This window comes from Rana temporaria, chromosome 7 (genome assembly GCF_905171775.1).
Source record: "Rana temporaria chromosome 7, aRanTem1.1, whole genome shotgun sequence".
NCBI lineage: Eukaryota > Metazoa > Chordata > Amphibia > Anura > Ranidae > Rana > Rana temporaria.
Window position 1 is genome coordinate 170,039,081 of NC_053495.1, and position 24,395 is coordinate 170,063,475.

Sequence of the window (24,395 nt, forward strand, 5' to 3'; positions counted from 1 at the left end):
AAAAGTCAAACATATCATCCTTTAAGATGAAGCAGCATTTTTATTCTATGTTAAAAAAGTAAAAAAATAAATACCTGCAATTATTACATAGAGTTCCATATGTATTGTCCATTGACTAGGAATTCATCTTATTATTAAAAATTTCGACTTGATCAGATCTTCTCCTATACTGTGTGCAGAACACCCGAGAGCCGCCTGTATCTGGTCAGTGATGTTCAATGAATAGGATAATTGAGGCCATGCTCAGTCCTTATGATCGCAGCATATTACTTCTTATGAGTCTGCACTAACTTATTGACAGGTAAGTGTCCATCCTTCACTTGTGATCGTATCTCTGGCTTGTGCTTTAAAGCAAACACCAGAGTGCGAACCGTCCTTCGGTAGTGAACATTGATCAGACGGGAACTTTGGTGGAAGGCCTCACGTTCAATACACTCAGCCAAAGAGTCGCCAACCTGATTAAAGAGAGAGATGAGATATGGTAAAATCTTTTTCTTATTTTACTGATCAAAGACACATATTTAACCTATTTCACCTATAGACAAAAGTTAGAAAAGGATATGTTTAGTATAAAAAGCTAACCCCTTGTATATTTAAAAAAAAAATGATTCTCCCTGCAAATCCTACTACATACCTTTTGATTCTGCCAGAGCTCTCTGCTGTAGGTCATTTCCTGTAGAGCAGTGGTCATCAACCCTGTCTTTGGAGCCCACTAACAGGCCAGATTTTAAGTATTACCTTGGGGAGATGCAGACTAGAATTCAGCAATCACCGAGCAGCAAATGATATCACCTGTCATGCATTTCAGTTAACTTGCAAACCTGGCCTGTTAGTGGGCCCTGAGGACAGGGTTGGTGACCACTGCTGTAGAGGATGACAATGCTAGGCTGTTTCTTGAGAAATTACAACATTGTCACTTGTACTTTAGCAGCGTCCACAAGAACTAAATAACTACATGCCATTTTGAGGAGGAGGTATGAACAATACTGTTGTCTCCTCTGATGGACAAGCTTTTAAGTCCAGCCCTGGCCACTTTAACTCCATGAAAGCTGGCACTGCATACAGCATTCCAAGCTCTCCATTTGCCATGGCTAGAAACAGCCAATACCGTGCAACCAATCTGCATTAAAGCCTTAGGCCTCATACACACGCTAGGATAGTCAGAGGACAACGGTCTGAAGGACCGTCGTCTTAGGTTAACCTATGAGGCTGACTGATGGTCCGTCCTGCGTACACACCATCAGTTAAAAAAACGATTGTGTCAGAACGCGGTGATGTAAAACACAACGAAGTGCTGAAAAAAACGAAGTTCAATGCTTCCAAGCATGCGTCGACTTGATTCTGAGCATGCGCGGGTTTTTAACCGATGCTTTTGCATACGAACGTTCGGTTTTGACCTATCGGTTAGCAATCCATAGGTTCAATTTTAGAGCAAGTTCTCATTTTTTTAACCCAAGGTTAAATAACCTATGGGGCCTACACACGATCGGTTTGGACTGATGAAAATAGTCCTTCAGACCGTTGTCCTCTGGCTATCCTATCGTGTGTACGAGACCTTACACTGGGATGACTTGCAAGCCGCAGGATAGTCCTGACCACCACTAGCTCAGTTTGTGTAAACGGCAGTCTGGGGTCGTGTAAAATTATGACTATAGGAATAAGTTTTTTTTGTTTTGTTTTTTTTAATACATAGGCAATCCTAAAAGTCTTTTTACTTAAACTTGGTAGTCTAAATGCTGTTATGAACTTTAATAATTGGATAAAATGATTCTGTAGCTGTGCAATAAAAAAAATATAAAAATGCAGCTACACTTATGGGGGCAGATCCGCAAAGAAATTACGCCGGCGTATCTGTTGATACGCCGCGTAATTTCAAATTTTGCGCGTCGTATCTTTGTTTTGGTATGCACCAAACAAGATACGACGGCATCTGTGTTAGATCCGACAAGCGTACGCCTTAGTACGCCGTCGGATCCAAGATACAATTTTCCGGCGGCCGCTGGGTGGCGTTCACGTCGTAATCCGCATCGAGTATGCAAATTAGCTATTTCCGACGATCCACGAACGTACGAGCGGCCGTCGCATTCTTTTACGTCGTTTCCGTTCGGCTTTTTCCGGCGTATAGTTAAAGCTGCTATCTGGTGGCGTACTCAATGTTAAGTATGGCCGTTGTTCCCGCGTATAATTTTGAAAATTTTACGACGTTTGCGTAAGTTGTCCGTGAATGGGGCTGGACGCCATTTACGTTCACGTCGAAAACAATGATGTCCTTGCGACGTCATTTGGAGCAATGCACCCTGGGAGTTTTGACGGACGGGGCATGCGCAGTTCGTTCGGCGCGGGGACGCGCTTCATTTAAATGAAACACGCCCCCTACTCGCCGCATTTTAATTCCGCGCCCTTACGCCGCGAGAGATACACTACGCCGTAACTTACGGCGCAAATTCTTTCAGGATTCAAAGACTTGCAAAGTAAGTTACAGCGGCGTAGCGTATCTCGCATACGCTGCGCCCACGCAAATGTATGTGGATCTGCCCCATAATCTGTACCTGCCATTAACCAAGAACATTAAAGCAGATCTTCACTGCATTGAAGCTCCACAAACTAAAAACACTATTTAATTAATTTTTAATATTTAAAGCAAACTCTCCCATCCATCCATGTCTCTGGGGTTGATTTACTAAAACTAGAGAGCGCAAAATCTGGTGCAGCTCTGCATAGAAACCAATTAGCTTCCAGTTTGTTTGGGTCAAGCTGAAGTTAGAAGCTGGTTGGCTACCATGCACAGCTGCACCAAATTTCGCATTTACCAGTTTTAGTAAATCAACCCCTCTATGCTTTGATTTTGTTGAGAAATCACTTTGAAAAACAACCCCAACCCCTTTCTGGCCATCTTGAGTCAGGCCGCGTACACACGGTCAGACAAAACCGATGAGAATGGACAGAGGTTCAGTTTCATCGGTCCAAACCGACCGTGTGTATAGCCCATCGGTCTGTTTTCCTTCAGTCCAAAATGTTAAAACATGCTTCAAAATCGAACCGATGGACCGCTGCCTGATTGGTCCAAACCGATGGTTAGTACAGAAAGCATCGGTTCAAAACCCGCGCATGCTCAGAATCAAGTCGACGCATGCTTGGAAGCATTGAACTTAGTTTTATTCAGCACGTCGTGTGTTTGACGTCACCGCGTTCTGACCCGATCGGTTTTTGGAACGATGGTGTGTATGCACATCAGACCATCAGGCCACTTCAGCAGTGAACTGATGGAAATGGCCCGTCGGACCATTCTCATCGGTTTGGAACGACCGTGTGTACGCGGCCTAAGGGCAGATGATTCATACAGCATTTATTTGTTGAAATCCATCTGCCTCTAGCTCAAGCAAGCATCATCCGCTCCTGAAGACTCCAGGGATATATTACATCATTTGTCCAGTCAAGAAACCAGGAAATAACGTAAAAAAATCATCCAAAATCATCTAAAAAAAAAAATAAGATTAACACGAGTATATACTTTCCTATCTATTTACCAATGCTAGCAGCATGAGGATATAAAATAATGTCGATTGGGAGAGATAAGTTCCACTTTAGGCCCCTTTCACACTTTCGAGCGTTAGTCGAGCGAAGCCTCATCTGCAATCCCAATCTGCTGGTAAAGCACTGCTAAGACCCTAACGTTTTAGGGCGTTTTTGCAGTGCCTCAGTGTGAAAGGCTAAGGCGTTTTTACAGCGCTTTCAATTCATTTCAATGGAGAGGGGCGTTTTTTTCAGAGCCCAAAAGCTGCTCCAAAGATGCGGCTTGCAGGACCTGTGAAAGGGTCCATTGAGATGCATGGAGAGCGGTTTATGAGCGTTTTAATAGCGCTATTTTTACCGCTAAAACGCTGTAAAAACACTTCAGTGTGAAAGGGGTCTTAAAGTGGTTGTTATCCAAAAAATAAATTATAGAGATCCTGTTTCCTTATAGCAAGTTAAACAGCGCAGTGCTTGTGCTGTCTAACCTGCCCCTCTGAAAAAACTGTAAAAAACCTGGCTGATCTTGCCAGTTTTTTGCCCTCCCCCCTATAAACTGACCATGGTTTACCATGGCTGCTGAGCTCTGACACTGGTCAGTTTACATCCCTATGTCATCCCCGGTCTCTCTTCTCTGCACTCCCCTGTCCTCTCTCTCCCTCCTCCCCGCCAGCTCGGGAGTCTGCCTCCCCCCGCTGCTGTCATGGCCAGCTCGGCGGTCACGTGACTCCCAGCTGACGTCAGAGGGAGAGCTCATGTCCTCCTGCTGTAGCCCAGGGTTAGGAGTAGTAGAGCGGCTGGGAGTCACATGACCAGCCTGAAGATAGCAGTAAAAAGGTTTTTTTTAGCGGCATTGATGCCAACAAACACTTACCGTATATACTCGAGTATAAGCCGACCCGAATATAAGCCGAGGCACCTAATTTTACCACAAAAAAACTGGGAAAACATATTGACTCGAGTATAAGCCTAGGGTGTCCATCTGCATGCCTCACTGTGCCACACTTTGCCTCACTGTGTCCATGTGCATTCCTCACTGTGCCCATGCTTAGACTGACGTTTAACATGGGAGTCTATGGAAGGGATGCCCAGCTTTGAAAAATTGGTGCTCCCCAGTCGTAGGTCACCTAGATAACAAACTTTGCACACTTATAGAGGAGAAATTTGGCTACATGTGTACCAAGTTCCGGGTCCAGGAAACCTACGACCAGCTGGTACCGGGTCACCAAAATCACTGTAGAAATGACCGTTTAACATGGGAGTCTATGAAAGGGGTGCCTGGTTTGAAAAATCGGTGCCCCCCGGCCGTAGGTCCCCCAGACAACAAACTTTTCACACTTGTAGAGGAAGAATAGGGCTAAATATGTGCCAAGTTCAGGGGACCTACGGCCGGCCGGCACCGGGTCCCCAAATTCCGGGAAATCAGGTGCAAAAAGGTGACTCGAGTATAAGCCGAGGGGGGTATTTTCAGCACAAAAAAAAAGTGCTGAAAAACTTGACTTATACTCGAGTATATATGGTATACAATGAAGGATGGCAGCCTGAAATAGGGGGGCTGGCAGCAAAGAATAATTTAGGGTTAAACCCCTTCAATGGCCAGGCTTCTGACTGGATACCCTCCTTCTCGCCATCTTTTTCTTTCATTTATTTTCTCATTTCTTCCTTGACTTACTCTTTAACCACCTGAAGTAATGGAGATGGTGGGTGCTCCATTTTCTATGTCGATGGGGGCCATAAGACACATTGCACTGATACATTTGCTGATTTGTTAAGAAATGTTGCTCAAGTCATAACTGTCTTAATAGATCGTTGTAGCTTCATCAATAAGGACGATAATGGCCTTTTGTCTTGTTGATCCTCCTGTACTAACCCTTGCTTGGTATTTTTCTGTATATACGATTGTGTTTAAAAACCTAATAAAACATATTCTTTAAAAAAAAAAAAAATAGAACCTGCACTAGAAGAGGGTTTCCCCTGATTCCTCTGGTATTAAATTGTATTGTAACTATACTGTTTGCCCTAACCTTGTAAAGTGCTGCACAATGTGTTGGCGTTATATAAGTGCTAATGAAACTTCATGTTCCCAGTAATATCAAAATCCTTGGCTCAAAAGGAGCTGTACTATCTGGCATTAATAAAACCATTGATTTTAAAGTTTAGAGCAGTGATCCAAATAAATAAATAAATTATATATATATATATATATATATATATATATATATATATATATACACACACACACACACACACACACACACATACATACATACATACATACATACATACATACATACATATACACACAGTACAGACCAAAAGTTTGGACACACCTTCTCATTCAAAGAGTTTTCTTTATTTTCATGACTATGAAAATTGTAGATTCACACTGAAGGCATCAAAACTATAAATTAACCCCGAGTCACGCTCGGGGTGGAAGTGCAGAGCGTGCAGCGGCGCGGCTTACCTTTCGCAGCATCCACAGACAAGTTACTTACCTTGTCCCAGGATCCTGCGATGCATCCCCGCTGTGTGAGCGAGCGGGTCCTCGCTCGATTCACAGTGTCCCCACGTGCCGCCGATCTCCGTTCCCTGCGACGTTACGACGCACGGGGGCGGAGAACGGCGCCAAATTCAAAAAAGTAAACAAACACATTACATACAGTATACTGTAATCTTATAGATTACAGTACTGTATGTAAAAAATACACCCCCCCCCCCTGTCCCTAGTGGTCTGCCCAGTGTCCTACATGCACTTTTATATAATAAAAACTGTTCTTTCTGCCTGCAAACTGTAGATTGTCCATAGCAACCAAAAGTGTCCCTTTACGTCAAAAATGGTTTTAGAGCAGCTAGAAAACAGCGATAATATATTATAATCACTTGCAGAATTGTGCTATAGCGATTTGTGGTGAAATTTGTCATAAAAAAAATAAAAGTATTGACAGCGACAATTCTGCAACTGAGCAAATTTCAGTGATTTTGAGTTGATTACATTATTGAATAATTTTTATTATAATTATATTATTATTTGTTATAATTATTTATTATATTATAATTTTGTTTTTTAAAAAAATTTAATACCCGGGATGCCTACTAGACTCTTGTTTGGTCAGATTTAAATGAGTTATTCCTAAGAATTGCAGGCCTACAGTATAAAACGCCAAATTTCCTTGCAAAATAATTGTACCGCTTTTGGTACGTAATTCCAGACAGAATCATACCGCCAGGGAGGTTAACACATGTGGAATTATACATAACAAAAAAGTGTGAAACAACTGAAAATATATTTCTTATTCTATGTTCAGCGTCCTAACTTTTTTGGAATTGGGGTTGTATTTTTCTGAAGATGATAGGACCTTACCTCCTTTTCTAGGGCTTCACACAACATCCGCCTTGCATTGTTGCGTAGTTTCTCTGTAGTAGGATCACTTCTAACTTCTATGGTGGGTTTGCAACGTTTTTCTCTTAAAAATGTTTCCCATTGTGAGTAAACTTCCTTAGCTAGTTCAGATACTTCACTATCAGAGTGTGTCTGCAGGCCCTCCACTGCCTCGCCTGAAAGAAGGAAAAAGACCATTACATATAACAAACAACATTACTGTACATGGATGGTAAATACAACACTGAATTGCAGCTGAGAGATACGTCTATTTCAGACAATCAATATCACAATCAGTTGTTTTTAAAAGGTAACTCCACTTTTGTAGGGAAAAAAAAATAACAATAAAAACAAAATAATATAGCGTATACAATTGCAACATAAGTCATATTGTAATTGACCTTTATAAAAAAATGTCCTTTCTTTTTAAATCTGCAGCTCTGTAATTTTCTGGAAAATGCAATATGGCAACCTGGAATCATTCTGTACATAGATGGTGTACAGAATGCCTCCCCAGATATGTCATTTCCTGCTTGTGTGATTGGCTCATTGATTTCTCCAGACGTCTGCACTAAGATATAAGTCCGATTTTTTGCATCACCTGCAACAAAAATTTAATTTTTTTGCGAGATGCTCATAATAGGAAATCACATAAAGTAGAGCTGCATGATTCTGGCCAAAATGAGAATCACAATTCTTTTTGCATAGAATAAAGATCGCGATTCTCGCGGCATAACATTACACAAAAAAAAAAAAAAATTGGGCTAACTTTACTGTTTAGATTTTTTATTAATTCATTAAAGTGTGTTTTTCCCCCCAAAAAAATGGTTTGAAAGGCCACTGCGCAAATACAGCGTGACATAAAACATTGCAACAACCGCCATTTTATTCTCTAGAGCAGGGGTGTCCAAACTTTCTTTCAAGAGGGCCAGATTTGATGAAGTGAACATGCGCGAGGGCCGACCATTTTGCCTGACATTCTTTGAACCATTAAAATTCGGTCTAAGTGTGTTTGTCAGAGCACTAATACACTGCCCAACAAGAATTATTTTGCCTTTGTGGCTGTGTGTGGTGAAGACTAGAGATGAGCCCGGGCGTGTTATTTGTATCTATCTATCTATCTATCTATCTATATATCTTTTGTGCCCCCAACGAATCCCCGAGCGCCACTCAGGACTAAGGATAAGCTTGGGAGTGTTATTTTATGTATACCGTATTTATAGGTGTATAACACACACCTTCACTTTAAGAGGGAAGTTTCAGACCTGTGAAGCAAAATAAGGGTCAGTGCCCATCAATGCAGCCCAATCAGTTCCATGAACGCAGCCTTACCATTGCCATCATCTGCAGCCTCGGAGGGGACAGTGAGGGGGCAGGATGAGTGCCAACAGATTACATACAGGAGAATCTCCTGTTTACTCTGCGGTTTCTTTAATACAAAGTCCCGCCTCCTATGATAGACAGAACAGTCGTCCAATGGCAGCCCAGGAGACAGGACTTCCTAGTACAGATGCCGCTGAGTAAACAGGAGATTCCCCTGTATGTAATCTGACAGCGCTTGTTCTGCCCCCTCCCTGTCCCCTCTGAGGTAGCACTGATAAATACAGTATATATCTTTAGTAGCACGGGGGGGATATATATATCCAAATTACCAGGGGGGGCCACATTAAACCGGAACAAGGGCCGCAATCGGCCCGCGGGCCGGACTTTGGACATGCCTGCTCTAGAGTCTCTGCTAAAAATAAAAAGATTTTATAAAAAAAAAAAATATATATAATATATATATATATATATATATATATATATAATCTCTCGTGTGTATATGTATATATATATATATATATATATATATATATATATATATATATATATATATATATAATAAAAATAAAATGTTTGGGGGTTACAAGTAAATTTTCTAGCAAAAAATACTGATTTTAACTTGTAAATAACAAATGTCAGAAAAAGGTTTAGTCTTTAAGTGGTTTAACGTCCCTCATTTACAGACAGAAGTCAAAGCGGGGGTTCACCCAAAAATAAAATTGACAGGCTTCCAACCGTCGCATTCTACGCGTCACGAGTTGCCGAAAGAAGCTGAACGTCGGTGCGGCTCTATACGGCGCCTGCGCACCGACGTTCGGTTTCTTTTGGCAACTCGTGACGCGTAGTATGCAACGGTCGGAAGCCTGTCAATCAGATAGGAACGCCCAGTCCCGCAGAAGACATACCCGGAAGCGGCGGTGAAAATACGGAATGTACGGGGGGGGGGAAAAAAACAGCCGATTGTCATTAGGACAACTCGGCTGAATGTAATGTTAAAAATAATTTTTTGGGGTGAACCTCCACTTTAATTCCTTTGATCTAAAAGGACGAAATGCCTGTTTTTGTTTTTTTGTTTTTAAGACAGCTGTCAGCTGTGAGCAGGAGAACTGTATAGAATCAGAAGAACCGCAATCTGATTCTTTAACGATAAAACGTGCAGCTCTAGTCTAAAGGGATGCAGACCCTGCAATTTTCCTCATTAGAGCCCTGTAGGTGCAGCAGCTGACTGATGATTATGAAACTACTCCCATTAGATTCACTTACCACATGTACATAGAGAAACACAGTGACTTTTTTCAGAGTAACAAAAGGTTGGAATCTGCAACAAAGTTTGATAAAATCCTTGCAATGTATATAGATCACCCAGAGGGGAATGTCTTTAAGGTAGAGCTCAACCAAAAAGGGGAGATTTACAATAGGTGCCCGCTCCCACTTCCGGCTGACTTCAGTCGGGAGTTCGGCCCCCTTCCCCCTGGGACATTCATAAAGCGCAGCAAGCTTTGCACATGCGCAGTAGGGACGTAATTCCCTTAGTCGAGATGACAGTGGCAGAACCTGAGAGCCAATTGAAAAATCGGCTTGGGTGAAGACACTGCTGGATCCCTGGACAGGTAAGTGTCCTACATAGTTACATAGTAGGCATAGGCTGAAAAAAAACACGAAAGTCCATCCAGTTCAACCTGTGTAGGTGTACGTGTGTCAGTGTCTATAATATTTTCCCATATCCCTGTATGTTGTGTTTTTTTTAAGATATGCATCCAAGAGTCTTTTAAAAATATCCATACTCCCCGCAGCCACCACCAATTGTGGGAGAGAGTTCCACATCCTTATTGGGATGCTACCATTCTTGTTCCTTCACAATTATGATGGGCATGTATATTTCTAAATAGTCTGCGTAAATTTACATCTGTCTTTATTTTTTACATTTAATAAAATAAGTGAGAAGCGTTAGAACTTACACTGATGTTTTAATTGCTGTCTGCATCTCTTCTCAAGATTCGTATGTCAGGGCACAGAAAGTAAAAAAAAAAAAAAAAAAAAAAAAAAAAAAAAAAAAAAATCTATACAACTAAGCAACAAATACCTTACAGGGGTTGTAACATTTAAATGTGTCACCACTGAAAAGATTCTCCTCACTTCCTGTCTAATAAGGGAATGATTTGGATGTCTTCCCATTCGGGACACATAGCAGCAAATAATCTTTTTTTAGTAGAATTTTTTATTTTTATTTAAAAATAAAGGTTCTTCTTGTCATTAAAGAATACCATGTGTTTACAGCTTGTAAGGGTCCACATGAGAAGCCCATTGTTGTAAAACACGTATGTGTGACTACTTTCCAATGATTTGCATCTTGTCAAATAAGCTCCTTCAGTTACAGGATTTACCGATTTTTGTTGTTCGTATTACTTCTTCTGAGGGAATTTTCTTCTTCAGCTGTGATAAGGCTTCCAGGAGATTCTCTTTAGTCTGGCTGGGCAGCTCCAGAATACATTTCCATCTCTTTATATCTTCCAGCACCACCACCCTCTAAAGACATAATTAGTAAGCAATAATTATATAAAAAGGGTAGACCTCTGATGTCTTAAAATATTATACTTTCAGTCCCCTATGTGATATAATTAAAGTTTTACTTAAAGCGGGAGTTCACCCAATTATGTTTTTTTTTTCTCTTTTCCCCTTAGATGGATGCTCGTTTTGTCTAGGGGAATCGGCTATTTGTTTTAAAATATGAGCCGTACTTACCGTTTTCGAGATGCATCTTCTCCGTCGCTTCCGGGTATGGGTCTTCGGGAGCGGGCGTTCCTTCTTGATTGACAGTCTTCCGAGAGGCTTCCGACGGTCGCATCCATCGCGTCACGAGTAGCCGAAAGAAGCGGAACGTCGGTGCGGCTCTATACTGCGCACCGACGTTCGGCTTCTTTCGGAAAATCGTGACGCGATGGATGCGACCGTCGGAAGCCTCTCGGAAGACTGTCAATCAAAATAGGAACGCCCACTCCCGCAGCCCATACCCGGAAGCGACAGAGAAGAGGCATCTCGTAAACGGTAAGTACGGATCATATTTTAAAACAACTAGCCGATTCCCCTAGACAAAACGAGCATCCATCTAAGGGGAAAATGTGTTCTGTACGGGTGAACCCCCGCTTTAAAGCAAAAAATGGTCAAGAATTAAAGTTACACCCAAGCTAAAATATTTTGGGCTTGCCCCACCTCCACATGCACACACGAACATAAATGTTGGTCGTCATATACATATATCGCCACACATGTCAGAGAGAGAGAGAGAGAGAGAGAGAGAGAGAGCAAAAATTCTAGAGCCATTATTCATGACCAATTCTAAACTGATGACCTGCAGGGGCATTTAAAGTGCCACCTAACGGCGGTCCGATCAGGTTCGCCTGTCAGTTTTTCAGCTGGACCTGATCAAATACTCCATTCACCCCTATGGAGCTTCGGATGTCAGCGACGACATGTCCACTGACACACGCTGTTATGCGATCCGATTCTGTCCGTGAAATCCAGATGGATGTTTACCCCTATTTTCTATTCGTATGTCGGATCAGATGAAAATGGACAGGCGGTCCATTTTTCATCCGATCTTCCCATAGAGGAGAGCGGGAATCCGACAGGTCCGTCTCTGCACAGTGAGCAGAGACGGACCGGTCATCCGCCTGCTCAGTGGGGATCGGCAGATCGATCCCCTGCTGAGCAAAGCAGAGTCCGTCGGGCAGATTGCCTGTGTGAAGGAGCTCTGAGGAAAATATAGCGTACTGACGTTTGTCATTATTTTGCAGATGTGAACAATTTTAAAGCTTATAGCGGAACTTTACCCAAAAGGGGAAGTTATGATCTCCCCTCCTTCCCTCTCCTCTGCCACATTTTATATATTTATATATATATATATATATATATATATATATATATATATATATATATATATATATATATATATATTTTTTTTGAGGATGGAGCAGTCACCAGGTTTTTACAGGTATCCACTCACACTCCCGTTTGGATTGCCTTGGTGATCTGAGCAGAGGTTCTCCCTGCCAGCAACCGTTTGGGACACATCACAGGTCCCAGAAGACTGTGGGACTTTTCCTAAAGTGCAGAACAGCACATGTGCAGTGGTCAGCTGGCTGTAAGGCTGCAAGAAGGAGGTGAAGAATCGGCCTGGGTGGGGATAGTGCGGAATCCCTGGACCGGTAAGTGTCTCTTTATTAGAAGTCAGCAGCTACAATTTTTGTAGCTGCTGACTTGTAATGTTTGCAGAACTAACTGAAGCTCTATTGAGTATCTATCTATTTGGTGCACCCCATTTTTTTTCCTGATATATTATATTTCTGTGCCCCAAAACTAACTTTAGTGTTTTTTTTTTTTTTTTTACTAAAAAGATGAACCTGACAAACTAATGTTCAAATATCGTGTGACATGCAACATTAAAACTTACCACCGTTTTATTCTCCAGGGTCTCCGCTTTCAGAAAATATACAATGTTTCGGGGGTTTTAACTAATCTTATGGCCTAAATTTGTTTTTAAACGTGTGCAAAAAAAAAAAAGGGAATGCAAAATTAGCTCTGGCAGTGAAAGGATTAAAAGCTTGAACAAAGCTGCGGTGAACACAGATCGCATACAAGCTGAAGCCAATGTGAACAATGCCTATGTTACACCCAGGCATGCAGACATTTTTTATTAGAAAATAACACAGGTTTAGCAGGAGTGAATGTCACCAGCATTAATAATCACCTTCAAGGAAAACAGGGTGGCCTGGCCCATGGAGCCTTTCTTTTTCACAGCTGGACCCTTCTCGGCCTGTGGTTTGGGGTTTCTGATGACGAACCTGTCCATGTTGTTTGTATTGCTACTTTGCGTTCCACACTGGACATCCGCTTCCGGTATCCGCTGTCCGTCGCGCCCTGATGACACCAGCTAACGCAAGCGGCGTGCTTGGCGTCAGGACGCGGCTGCAGTATCCGGAAGTGATTGAGAGGAGAAAGATGGAGGCATCGCAGATGTTTTGCAGCGCAGTGTTGTTGCTGTTTTGTAGCTGGGGGGCTCTGGGCTCCTTGGACACCGCTCTGGGGGACAGCTCGTCCTGCCACCAAGTCTGCGAGGGCACCTACCCCCTGCACACCTACCCTGAGGTGAGTGTGAGAGCAAACACGCCGAGCCCCGCCTCCAGCTCTACAACATAAACATCCATGGCCGGGGTGCATAGCTGAACACAACATCCGGCATGGAGCTTCTCTCTGCAGCTTATTCTGGACACACACAGACAGATGTGGGAACTCAGTCATGAATATAGAGATCAGAACTACAGCCATTGGGGGGAGGGGAGATCCCTGTGCTGTACTTACTGTGTACTCTACCTGGAAACCTGAGATTGGGTGAGCAGCAGAGAGGAAGACAGAACTCCCCCTACAGATCCTGCTCCTCCCTGGTAGCCACAACAAATCCCAATAAGTGTATATTGATTGGTTTGCGCAAAAGTTATAGCGTCTACAAACTATGGGATGTTTTTCTTTATTTTTTCTTTACTGGTAATGGTTGCGGTATTGCGGCGGACAAATTGGAAACCTGACACTTTTTGGGGACCAATGACCAGGCAATGCACTGTCACTGTACTAATGACACTGGCTGGGAAGGGGTTAACATCTGTGGCAATCAAAGGGTTGCTTAACCACTTAAGGACAGAAGGTGTTTTTCAGATTTGGTGTTTACAAGACTAAAACTGTTTTTTTTTTTGCTAGAAAATTACTTAAAACCCCCCAAACATTATTTTTTTTCTAACACCCTAGAGAATAAAATGGCAATACTTTTTGTCACACCGTATTTGCGCAGCGTTCTTACAAGCGCACTTTTTTTTTGGAAAAAAAATCACTTTTTTTAATTAAAAAATAAGACAACAATAAATTTGGCACAAATTATTTTATATATTGTGAAAGATAATGTAACGCCGAGTAAAATGATACCCAACATGTCACGCTTAAAAATTGCGCCCGCTTGTGGCATGGCGTCAAACTTTTACCCTTAAAAATCTCCATAGGCGACGTTTAAAAAATTCTATACAGACAGAATTCTCACCGCTCCAGGTGAGCCTCGTGATGATCAGGGGTTGTTGAACCACCAGGGTGCTGGCAATGTGGTAATAGCAAAAAAACAAAAGAACAAAAGCTGGACAGCCGCACTCCAAAATTTTCTTTAAAAGAGATGTCTTTATTTTCAACTGTGCATACAGTCACTGCAAGCCCACAAAAATCAGTATGGCCAACGTTTCGCACTGGCGTCAGTGCTTAGTCATGGCAAAGCACTGACTAAGCACTGACGCCAGTGCGAAACGTTGGCCATACTGATTTTTGTGGGCTTGCAGTGACTGTATGCACAGTTGAAAATAAAGACATCTCTTTTAAAGAAAATTTTGGAGTGCGGCTGTCCAGCTTTTGTTCTTTTGTTTTTTTGCTAAAAAATTCTATAGGTTTCATTTTTTGAGTGACAGAGTAGGTCTAGGGCTAGAATTATTGCTCTCGCTCCAACGATCGCGGCGAAACCTCACTTGTGTGGTTTGAACACCGTTTTCATATGCGGGCGCTACTCGCGTATGCGTTCGCTTCTGCGCACGAGCTCGTCGGGACGGGGCACTTTAAAAAATGTTTTGGGGTGTTTTCTTATTTATTTATTATTTATTTTATAATTTTTTACATTGAAATAAAAAAAAAAAAGTATCACTTTTATTACAAGGAATGTAAACATGCCTTGTAATAGAAAAAAGCATGACAGGTCCTCTTAAATTTGAGATCTGGGGTCAAAAAGACCTCAGATCTCATATTTAGACTTGAATGCAAAAAAAAAAATGGAAATTTTGTCATTTGAAAAAATGACAACAAAGAAAATGTCTCTTTAAGACGCTGGGCGGGGCTGACGTTTTGACGTCACTTCCGCCCAGCAATGCTATGAGGACGGGTGGGGGCCATCTTCCCCTTACTCGCATCCCCACACAGCAGCTGAAAGGACCCGATCGCCTCCGGTAAGCGGCGGAGAGCGTGGGAGGCCCTCTCCCGCCACCGATAACGGCGATCTTGCGGCGAGTCCGCCGCTGAGACCGCCGTTATCGTTGACAGGACCGCTCACTGAAGAGATGGATATCTCGGTTGTGGCAGCAGCTGCTGCCGTTACCGAGATATCCATCTTTAAAAAAAGGACGTATATTTACAGTGGGCGGTCGTTAACCGGTTAACTTGTAAAAGTAACAACAATAATAGAGATTGAAATCTGATTTCAATCTCTAACTATTATTGTTGTTACTTTTAGTTATTGTATTGTAGCGCAGCTTGCTATACACCTTTTATGTCTTTATACGTTTTTTCCAAGTTTTAAGCTGCAGCTGATTTTTTATTTTTGTTATTTACACCACTTTGTTAGCGCAGTATTACACTTTTTTTCTTTTAACCATGTGCTTAGTTTGTGCTTGGTCACTGTAGGGGAGGTGCTTTGACTAGGGGAAGGCAAAGATCCGTGTTCCTGCTTTGCAGATACACAGGATCTGTGCCTTCCCTTCTGACAGAATGACAATCTGCCTTGTTTACATAGGCAGATTGTCGTTCTGCTTGTGTAATCGGTGGGTGCTGGCAGACATTGAGCTCACGGTACTGGTCTCCCGCTGTGTGTGATCACAGCAGGAGTGGGTCGCAGGCGGCGTGCCCGCCCCAGTCCAGGAAGTGTCGGGTCCTGTACTTGGTACGTGATCTGGCGCAGAGCGGCCGCCCTACCGTAGTATATCTATGATGGGCAGTCTGCGTGTGGTTAACTGGGGTTGTATGATTGGCTATCTTAGGACACTGTGTGTGATTGCTGTTTGCACTGGTTTTACTTTTATATACCAAAGTCCTTTGTGGTAGTGTCACTAGTGTGTGACAAATAAAAATAGGTGAGCTTGGTATTCCAAATAGGGACAGTACTGAGGCCGAATGTAAACCTTTTAAATTATAGAAATTGCCAAGATGGGATGCATGGGGAATATGTTTTATTGTTTTTGGACGGGGAGGACGATGAGCACTTCTGATAAAGCTTTATATCAAAGTTTGGTGAATGTTGCACTGTGTATCCTTTTGTGTGGTTGACATGTTCGTCTAATATCAGTCAGGACACTATATTTGCATGGAGGTGTTATGTTCTCTCTGGGTGTAACTGGATCCACTTTCTTCCCACACTCCAAATACATGCTGGTAGGTTAACTGTCTCCTGTCCAAATCGTGTCTAAATTGGCCCTAGTGGGTGTGTTGCATGTGAGTTAGGCCCCTTTCACACTTGTACCACTTGCCCTGCGACTTGGGACTGCAAAGTCGCATGGCAAGTCGTACCTCATGATTTCCAATGAGAGTTCTGTGGGGTACCATTCGTATCTGTGGGACTTCCCTGCACTACTTTGGTCCGACTTTAATGCGAGTTAAGGTCCATAGACCTCAAGTTTACACAGGCATTCCCTTCTATCGTGGCTGCGAAATTGCGCAACTTTCAAAAACAGAACTCCTCCTGTTTCACGCAAACCGGAAAAGTCACGCCGCGTCAACCTGGACCCCCCCCCACCCATTCTGGGTAAAAATATCACCCCTAGCACCAAAGTCAAAAGTCTCTGAGTCTTTTTTTTGACTCCTACATGACAATGGATGCACAAATAGGGTCAGTAGTCAGCGGATCCCATCATCTGCTGCGCCTACTACGCTGACTCGCCCTTTTATGCCGAAAGAGGACATTGCAGTCGTAGTGGGAACAATCATCAATTCCAGACTAGACTTGCGCAAATGCCCTCTATCTCAGACTCCCCAAATACCAAATCACTCGTTTGCAAGTCGTTCGACTAGTGACTGGCAAAAAAACATGGGAATCAATCTCACCTTCGCTGAGAGCCCTTCATTGGTTGCCAGTAAAAGACAGAATTGCTTTCAAGGCACTCTGCTTAACGCATAAGTGTATTCACGGAAATGCCCCCCAATATCTATGCGAAAAAATAAAAGCCCATAACCCAAATCGCATTCTGCGATCCACCAATCAAAACCACCTCCAGATACCTAAAGCCAGATACAAGTCCAAAGGAGATGGAAGATTTGCAGTCCAGGGACCTCGGCTGTGGAATGCGCCACCAACCACCATCTGACTGGAGTCGGACCACTTGGCCTTCAGGAGAAAGATTAAAACCCATCTCTTCTGAGGTCAAGGGGTTCTCCTTACCCATGGAATGGAAACAGTGCCCAGAGGCGATTCAGTTCGCTGGTGTTGCGCTCTACAAGTTTTTCACTCACTCACTCACTCACTCAGTATGAAAGGGGCCTTAGGGACTTTTGATTGTTAGATCCTTGAGAACAGGGACTGATGTTAATGTCCACTATGTAAAGTGCTGCTTAAATTGTCTGCATTATATAAATACCTAATAATAATATTATTAACATCCTCTGTTGTGTTGCCATTGCTGTACAGGAGGAGGAGCTCTTTGCCTGCCATAGAGGATGTCGTCTTTTCTCTATCTGTCAGTTTGCGGGGATTGGTGAAGACTTGAACAAGACTAAGCTGGAATGTGAATCAGGTGATGATGCATATGAGGAGCGTACTTGCAGCCAATATCCTGAGGGAGTTTTCAATTGCACATTAAATGACAATTGTTCATTAATTCTTAGTAACCAATTACAAATCCGGTTTTGTTAGGCTTGCAACACTACACTGTAATGTTGGTAACTGGGTATTATGGGATGCAGTACTGAAGTACACTTTTGTGTTTATAATCAATTCTAATGTAGAGTAAGTAAAGGACTCTGATATGGAGGGCAGAGATAAGATGCAGAGCCAGCATTCATAGTGGTGTAGAAGCTTTATTCTCTGGCATGGATATGATTGCTTGCTGTTCTGGAGATCTAAGAACTGAAATCTGAAAAAATGATTATACATGGCCAGTGTAGCAAAAGTTTGGAATCCTGTTTGCGGCCAAAACTGCTGCTTTGTGATTCCAGCACCGGACATGTGATCTCTACTAAGGGGGTAAATTTAGAGTTTGGAATTGCTTATTTTGCCCTGTAGTGGAGCTCTTGTGGCCGTATGCCCAGGCAGTTGCCACTGTGGGATCCCAGAGCAAAAGTGTTTTTAGTAGCATTGGGATAAGCTGCAATATCTTCTACTACTATTGTCCCAATACCTAAAAAATCTGCAGTAACATGCTTACATTTATATGCTATCTAGTTTTGATTGATATGTGTTTGTTTATTTTTTAATTGATATCACATGAATTTTGTAATTGCTATCACTGATTGATTAGATTTTTTGTTTAACACTAATTTTGTCATTTAGTCAAGACATTAAATTGGTAAACTAGCGCCCCCTACCTACCACACATTCACTAACATTTAATGAGGTATTGTCCTCTTATATTTTTAGGGGAGCAGCTGTCCATTATATATATATTTATTATTCTATTATAATAAGATAAGTTTATATGTTCCACACTTTTTTTGGCGCGAAAATCAATCCTCTTACATTTATCGTCTAGTTGCTTCAATTCCTATCATCATGATGTGTTCTGAGAGCCTTGTATTGTCACATCTTAAGACAAGCATCCCTAATGATCTCAAGTGTGTGGAAACAAAAAACTAAACTATTTGCCTAAGGGACTAAATCGTGGGTCCCAATCTACTTTCCCTCATGACAATCTACTTGGCCTGATAAAAAATAAATACATTTTTGCAAAGGTGGAAAATATGGAGGGTTGATGTTGTTTTTATTAGGCAGAGGTGCTTTATAGTGACTTAAATGTTTAAAGAGGAGTTCCACCCAAAAATTGAACTTCCTCTTAACCCACTCCTCTCCCCCTTACATGCCACATTTGGCATGTAATTTTTTGGGGGGGGGGAGTGGGAGCTTCAGGAGAAGGGGACTTCCTGTCCCACTTCCTCCTTCCGCCGAGGGGCTGCAAAGGCGATATGTCATATCGCCTTTTGGCAGCCCCTCCCTGTAGGCGATCGCCTGGGACACGTGACAGGTCCCAGGCGATCGCCTGTCCAATTAAACAGGGCCACATGCGCAGTGCCGCTCGCGCATGCGCAGTGGGTGCCCGGCCGTGAAGCCGAAAGCTGTCACGGCCGGGTGCCCACAGTGACAATGAAGACGCCGGCCGGGGAGGGGGGGAGAGGAGCGGACCCATGGCCGGCGCGTCGCTGGAACAGGTAAGTGTCAGTTTATTAAAAGCCAGCAGCTACATTTTTTTGTAGCTGCTGACTTTTAATAAACTTAAAAAATGGGTGGAAAACCCCTTTAAAGGTTTTGTTTTTGCTAGAAATTTTCTTTGAACCCCCCCAAACATTATATATATTTTGTTCAATACATTTTTTATTAGGTTTAAATGTGGGGTTCTTTATGGGTCGAATACCTAGAGAATAAATTGGTGGGTGTTGCAATTTTCTTGTCACACGGTATTTGCACATCGGCTTTTTAAACAAAATTTATTTTAATGCAAAATAAGGGAGGAATCCATGAATTATTATAAAGGAAGAATGGAGGGGCCAATGGCTAAGGGATGGAAGAGTTTGGAGATAGGAAGTGAAGAATGGGAATATCCATGGATAGAAAATGGAGGAGTCCAGGGATGAGAATTGAAAGATGGGGGAATCCACAAATATAAATTGAAGGATGGAAGAGTCTTGGCATAGGGGTGGAGGAATCTATGGATAACAAACGAAGGGTGGAGGAGTCTGGAGATAGGAACTTCAAGAATGGCAGAGTCAAGGCATAAGAAATGAAGGATGGAGGAGTCCAAGGATAGGGATGGAGAGAATGGAGCTTTCTTTTGGTGGTATTTGAGACCCCCTGCGGCTTTCGTTTTTTGTGCTTTTAGCTATAATAAATATCCTAATAAAATATATATATATATGTATATATATTTTTTTTAAAACACATTATTTCCTCAGTTTAGGCCGATTGTGTAATCTTCTACATATTTTTGGTAACAAAATTTGCAATAAGCGTATATTGATTAGTTTGCGCAAAAGTTATAGTGCCTACAAAATAGGTTATTGATTTTATGCCTTTATTTTTATTACTTTTTTTTTTTTTTACTAGTAATGGCGGTGATCTGCAATTTTTCTTTTTATGGGGACTACGACATTTCAGCAGACAAATCGGACACTTTTGAAACCATTGACGTTTATACAGCGAGCAGTGCTATAAATGGCAACTGATTACTGTATAAATGTCACTGGCAGGGAAGGGGGTTAACACTAGGGGGCAATCAAGGGGTTAAACGTGTTCTCTCAGTGTGTGTTCTAACTAAGGGAGGATGGGACTGATTTGGGGAGGAGACTGATCGGTGTTTCTATATACTAGGAACCCACGATCTGTCTCCTCTCCCCTGACAGGACGTGGATTTGTGTGTTTTTACACACACATACACATCCCCATTCTGGCTCTGTCACAATCGATTGCGGGTGCCCGGGGGACATGCACGCACCCCTTAAAGTGCCCACCGTACAGCTATGGCAAATCGCACAGTGGGGCCATTCTGGCGCTGTCAAACAACAGCGGGCGGTCAGCATGTGGTTAATGACACTCTCAAATGAGCACTCAAACACGTGTTGGGATGTTATTCATTGATTTTTAGCTCAACATTTAACACTGTAGTTCCTGACAAGTTTTTAAATATTTTGGGCATATGCTCGCTGCTGTGCTCATGGGTTCTGGGTTTTCTAATAAATAGACCACAGATTTGTGCATAATATTCTAAATACAGGGATACCACAGGGAAGTGTGTTAAGTCTGGCCCTGTTTACACAGGAGTGTACTCCCATACATGCTTCAAATACTGTAGTGAAGTTTGCTGATAAAAGCTTTATTTGGACTCGTATGAGAGGCTGGATTGGCCCTAAAATGATATGTTCACCTTTTTAAAAACATTTTGCACCTGTTTTTAGGGTGGAACATGTAACATGTTCCCCATGCTGCAGCTGCTGCTCCATCCCCCGCACTCTCTGACAGTAGTACAGGGAAAAGTTCCCAGTACTAGCTGCCAGTATTTGAAATCGCCGTTGCCATGCAGGGCTCCGCCCACCCAGCCATGTCTTTCGTTTTCACAGCTCTGTGTAACAACAAGTCCTATTCTTTGCTGTATACACACACATGTCCATTCCCTGTACACACTTCTGAAACTCTGTGCAGAAGATCTCTACTGGGCCCTTCCCATTGACTGTACACATATATGCAGCCTCACTGGACTGGACTATTTTCTGTGGGGCCGCATATGTGCGTACCTCGCTTTGTGCGGCGCTTACAATAACCATCAGGACCTGGGTAACCTCATCTGTGATGGCCTCTGATTGGCCATCACAGTGGTCGGTCACTGTGCAAGTCCGCCCATGTGTTGACTTCCTCTTGTGAGCTTTGTAGCTTCCTCTCTTTGCAGGAGATGAAGCTGTAAATAAAAGTGAAAAATAAATCAAGGTTAGACCAAGGTCAGTGCCAGGGTTAGTGTCGGTTCACACTTGTGCAATGCGAAGATCACATTTCGCACTTGGCTCTATGCCCTTGGAGGACTGGAGCAACGTGCCTTTCCGGCCTTAAAGGGATGTGTTTTTTTTTTTTCTTTCAAAGGTAAATAAATGTGAGATCTGAGGTCTCTTTGACCCCAGATATCTCAATAAAGAGGACCTGTAATGCTTATTTCTATTACAAGGGATGTTTTATATTTCTTGTAATAGGAATAAAAGATATATTTTTTCTTTCTTTCTTTATTTCTTTAAAGGGACAGTGCACATTTAGTCAACGTATACACAAGTCGCGCCCACATATCTAATTGGTGTTCAAAACACTCATGTGAGGTATCGCTGAAATTGTTACAGCGAGAGTAATAATTTAGCACCTGACCTCCTCTGTAATTTTTTTTTAAAGCATTGCCTTTGGAGATTAAGTGCCGTAGTTTGCGTTGTGCACAGTTTTACAGCATGACATATTGGGTATCTATTTACCTGGCGTAACATCTTTTACATTATACAAAAAAATGGGCTAACTTTACGTTTGTGCGGGTTTTTAATAATAATATTATTATTATTCAGAAAAGTGTATTTTCCAAATAAATAGCGTTTTGTAAGACTACTGCGTAAATATGATGTGACATAAGATTTTGCAACGGTCACAATTTTATTCTCCAGGGTCTCTACTAAAAAGAAATGTATAATGTTTGGGGGGTTCTGAGTAATTTTTTTTTTTTTTCTAGCAAAAAAAAAATACTAATTTTAAACTTGTAAGCAAAGAGTTCCAGAAAAGGCCTGGTGTTAAATGGGGGCCACATTGTCTGGCTGCTGTTGCTACAGTCCCAAGGTACTTGGAATACAAAGAAAGTGAGTGTGCTTTGCCTTAAATGGGATAAATATACATAAATACTAACCCACCCTGTGTAAATATGGGCAACCATTTTACCAATTTAAAAAAACAAAAAAAAAAACCCCAGGATCAACTCCGGAAGTTGTAATATTTGAATCCACTTACTAGCTTTCAACATATACAATGGGAGAAGATCCCCGGTCTGCTGTCGGTGAGGATCGGGGGGGGGGGGGGGCAGTGCAGTCATAACATGTTGCACCCTGAATATGGGGGTAACATGTTATGAAAGGTGAACTTATTCTTTATGACCCATCATAAGTCCATATGAGAGACACTGATGGTGTTAACCTGGCCTAATTTCTGTGTAACATCTCTCCTTGCCATTATCCTACAGCCTGTACAGAAGCTTACCCCCAGTCCAATGAGCAGTATGCTTGTATCCTGGGCTGTAACAGCCAGATGCCTTTTGCAGAGAAGCGTCAAGAAGAGGTTGGTGCTACGTTGTATTAATTAAAATGTAACTTTTTTATGCATTGTTAAAGTAGTTCCACTTTCTATAATAGTTTTCATGATGACAAGTATTGTTTATTAATGTTTGCAGCTGTCGGACATGGTGCCTCGTATACATGTCCTCTTCCCTCTGACTATGGTAAAAGCTTTCTGGAGTGACATGATGGATTCTGCTCAAAGTTTCATATCATCGTCATGGACATTCTACATTCAAGCAGATAATGGGCGTATTCTGATAGTACAGGTATGTGCAGGAGAAATAAACTATACACCTGTCCTTTACAACAATGTATACCTGGGATAAAGTAATTGTAATTATGTGCAGGGCTTTTTTTCAGGGGGAACTCGGTTCCACCACCTCTGGCTCAGACCCTTTGGTGCCTGCTCACCACAATCACTTGTAAACACAGAAGTCTGGTTTCTGTGTTTACAAGTGACAGCTCTAGGGGGGGGGGGAGGAATAGAGAAGCCTTTGATAGATACCCTTTGCCTTTTAAGATTAAGGGAAAGGTTGAAAGAGGAATAAATGTAAATACAGGTGAACATATATTGTGAAATAAGAGCACTATGTTAATCTAAGGGTACTTATATTAGGGGAAGGTGTGTGTGTGTGTGTGTGTGTGTGTGTGTGTGTGTGTGTGTGTGTGTGTGTGTATATATATATATATATATATATATATATATATATTATATTATAAAATCTCCAGATGAATTGTAAACATGACTATGTATTTTTTTTCATAAAGTTTTGTTTCCTGGATAATTCCTCCTTTTTTGGATATAAAATAAAAGATATATAAAAAATAAATGGTGGCTTCCAGATTCCAATAAGTTCCTGCCCACAACCACTGGCCAGGGTTGTGGGGAAGAGACCCTTGTCCCCATCAACAAGGAGACATGGTGCTTTACGGAGGGGGGGGGGGCGGACGCACGCACACTTATTTCTTTCTATTTACACAGTATTTTATGTCTTTGGGACTTGCAGAAAATTGTATTACTGACATATTATTTTTTTTCCTTTCCTGGTCAGTCTCCACCAGAAATTCAGCAAATGCCGCCATTGTACTCAGAAAACCCATCGGCAAGAGGCAACTTGCTGGATACTGTTCGAAGTAAGTCTTGATACAAGACATGTGTGAACGATCTTGTTTATATGTCAGTTATCCTCCAGTTTCATGTCATGGATTTGACAGATTGTGTCTTGTATTTTGTCAGACCTAGCATCTGAAGACCATGCAGGAGAGGGACCGTGGAACAGAAGAGGCGATTTCCTGGAATTGGAAAGAGGAGCCAGCATTATGAAGTGTCTAGCTATGTATGTGG

The 24,395-nt window shown here is 42.1% G+C and overlaps 2 protein-coding genes across 2 annotated transcripts in view; one reads left to right on the top strand and one right to left on the bottom strand.

The window, feature by feature from the left end:
- TCEANC2 (transcription elongation factor A N-terminal and central domain containing 2) lies at positions 1–13,137 on the bottom strand. Its single transcript, XM_040360436.1, has 4 exons — positions 12,960–13,137; positions 10,597–10,738; positions 6,872–7,065; positions 1–455 (listed from the first exon to the last, which is right to left on the bottom strand). The coding sequence occupies exons 1-4, from the start codon at positions 13,059–13,061 to the stop codon at positions 267–269; spliced, it is 627 nt and encodes a 208-aa protein (XP_040216370.1). The 5' UTR covers positions 13,062–13,137; the 3' UTR covers positions 1–266.
- Positions 13,118–24,395, top strand: part of TMEM59 (transmembrane protein 59) — a 17,215-nt gene continuing 5,937 nt past the window's right edge. The window contains exons 1-6 of the mRNA XM_040360435.1: positions 13,118–13,357; positions 17,685–17,790; positions 22,957–23,051; positions 23,164–23,316; positions 24,103–24,184; positions 24,288–24,387. Of these exons, the coding sequence (XP_040216369.1) occupies positions 13,133–13,357; positions 17,685–17,790; positions 22,957–23,051; positions 23,164–23,316; positions 24,103–24,184; positions 24,288–24,387 (761 nt within the window). The 5' untranslated portion in view covers positions 13,118–13,132. The remainder of the gene's footprint in view (positions 13,358–17,684; positions 17,791–22,956; positions 23,052–23,163; positions 23,317–24,102; positions 24,185–24,287; positions 24,388–24,395) is intronic.

Bases quoted from the DNA above. Each gene is read 5' to 3' on its own strand.
- TCEANC2 (XM_040360436.1), bottom strand. From the start codon at position 13,061: ATGGACAGGTTCGTCATCAGAAACCCCAAACCACAGGCCGAGAAGGGT. The intron at 10,739-12,959 runs GTGATTATTAAT...TTATGTCTTTAG, and splicing joins CCACCCTGTTTTCCTTGAAG to AGGGTGGTGGTGCTGGAAGA. The intron at 7,066-10,596 runs GTAAATCCTGTA...TCCTTCTTTCAG, and splicing joins AATACGAACAACAAAAATCG to GCGAGGCAGTGGAGGGCCTG.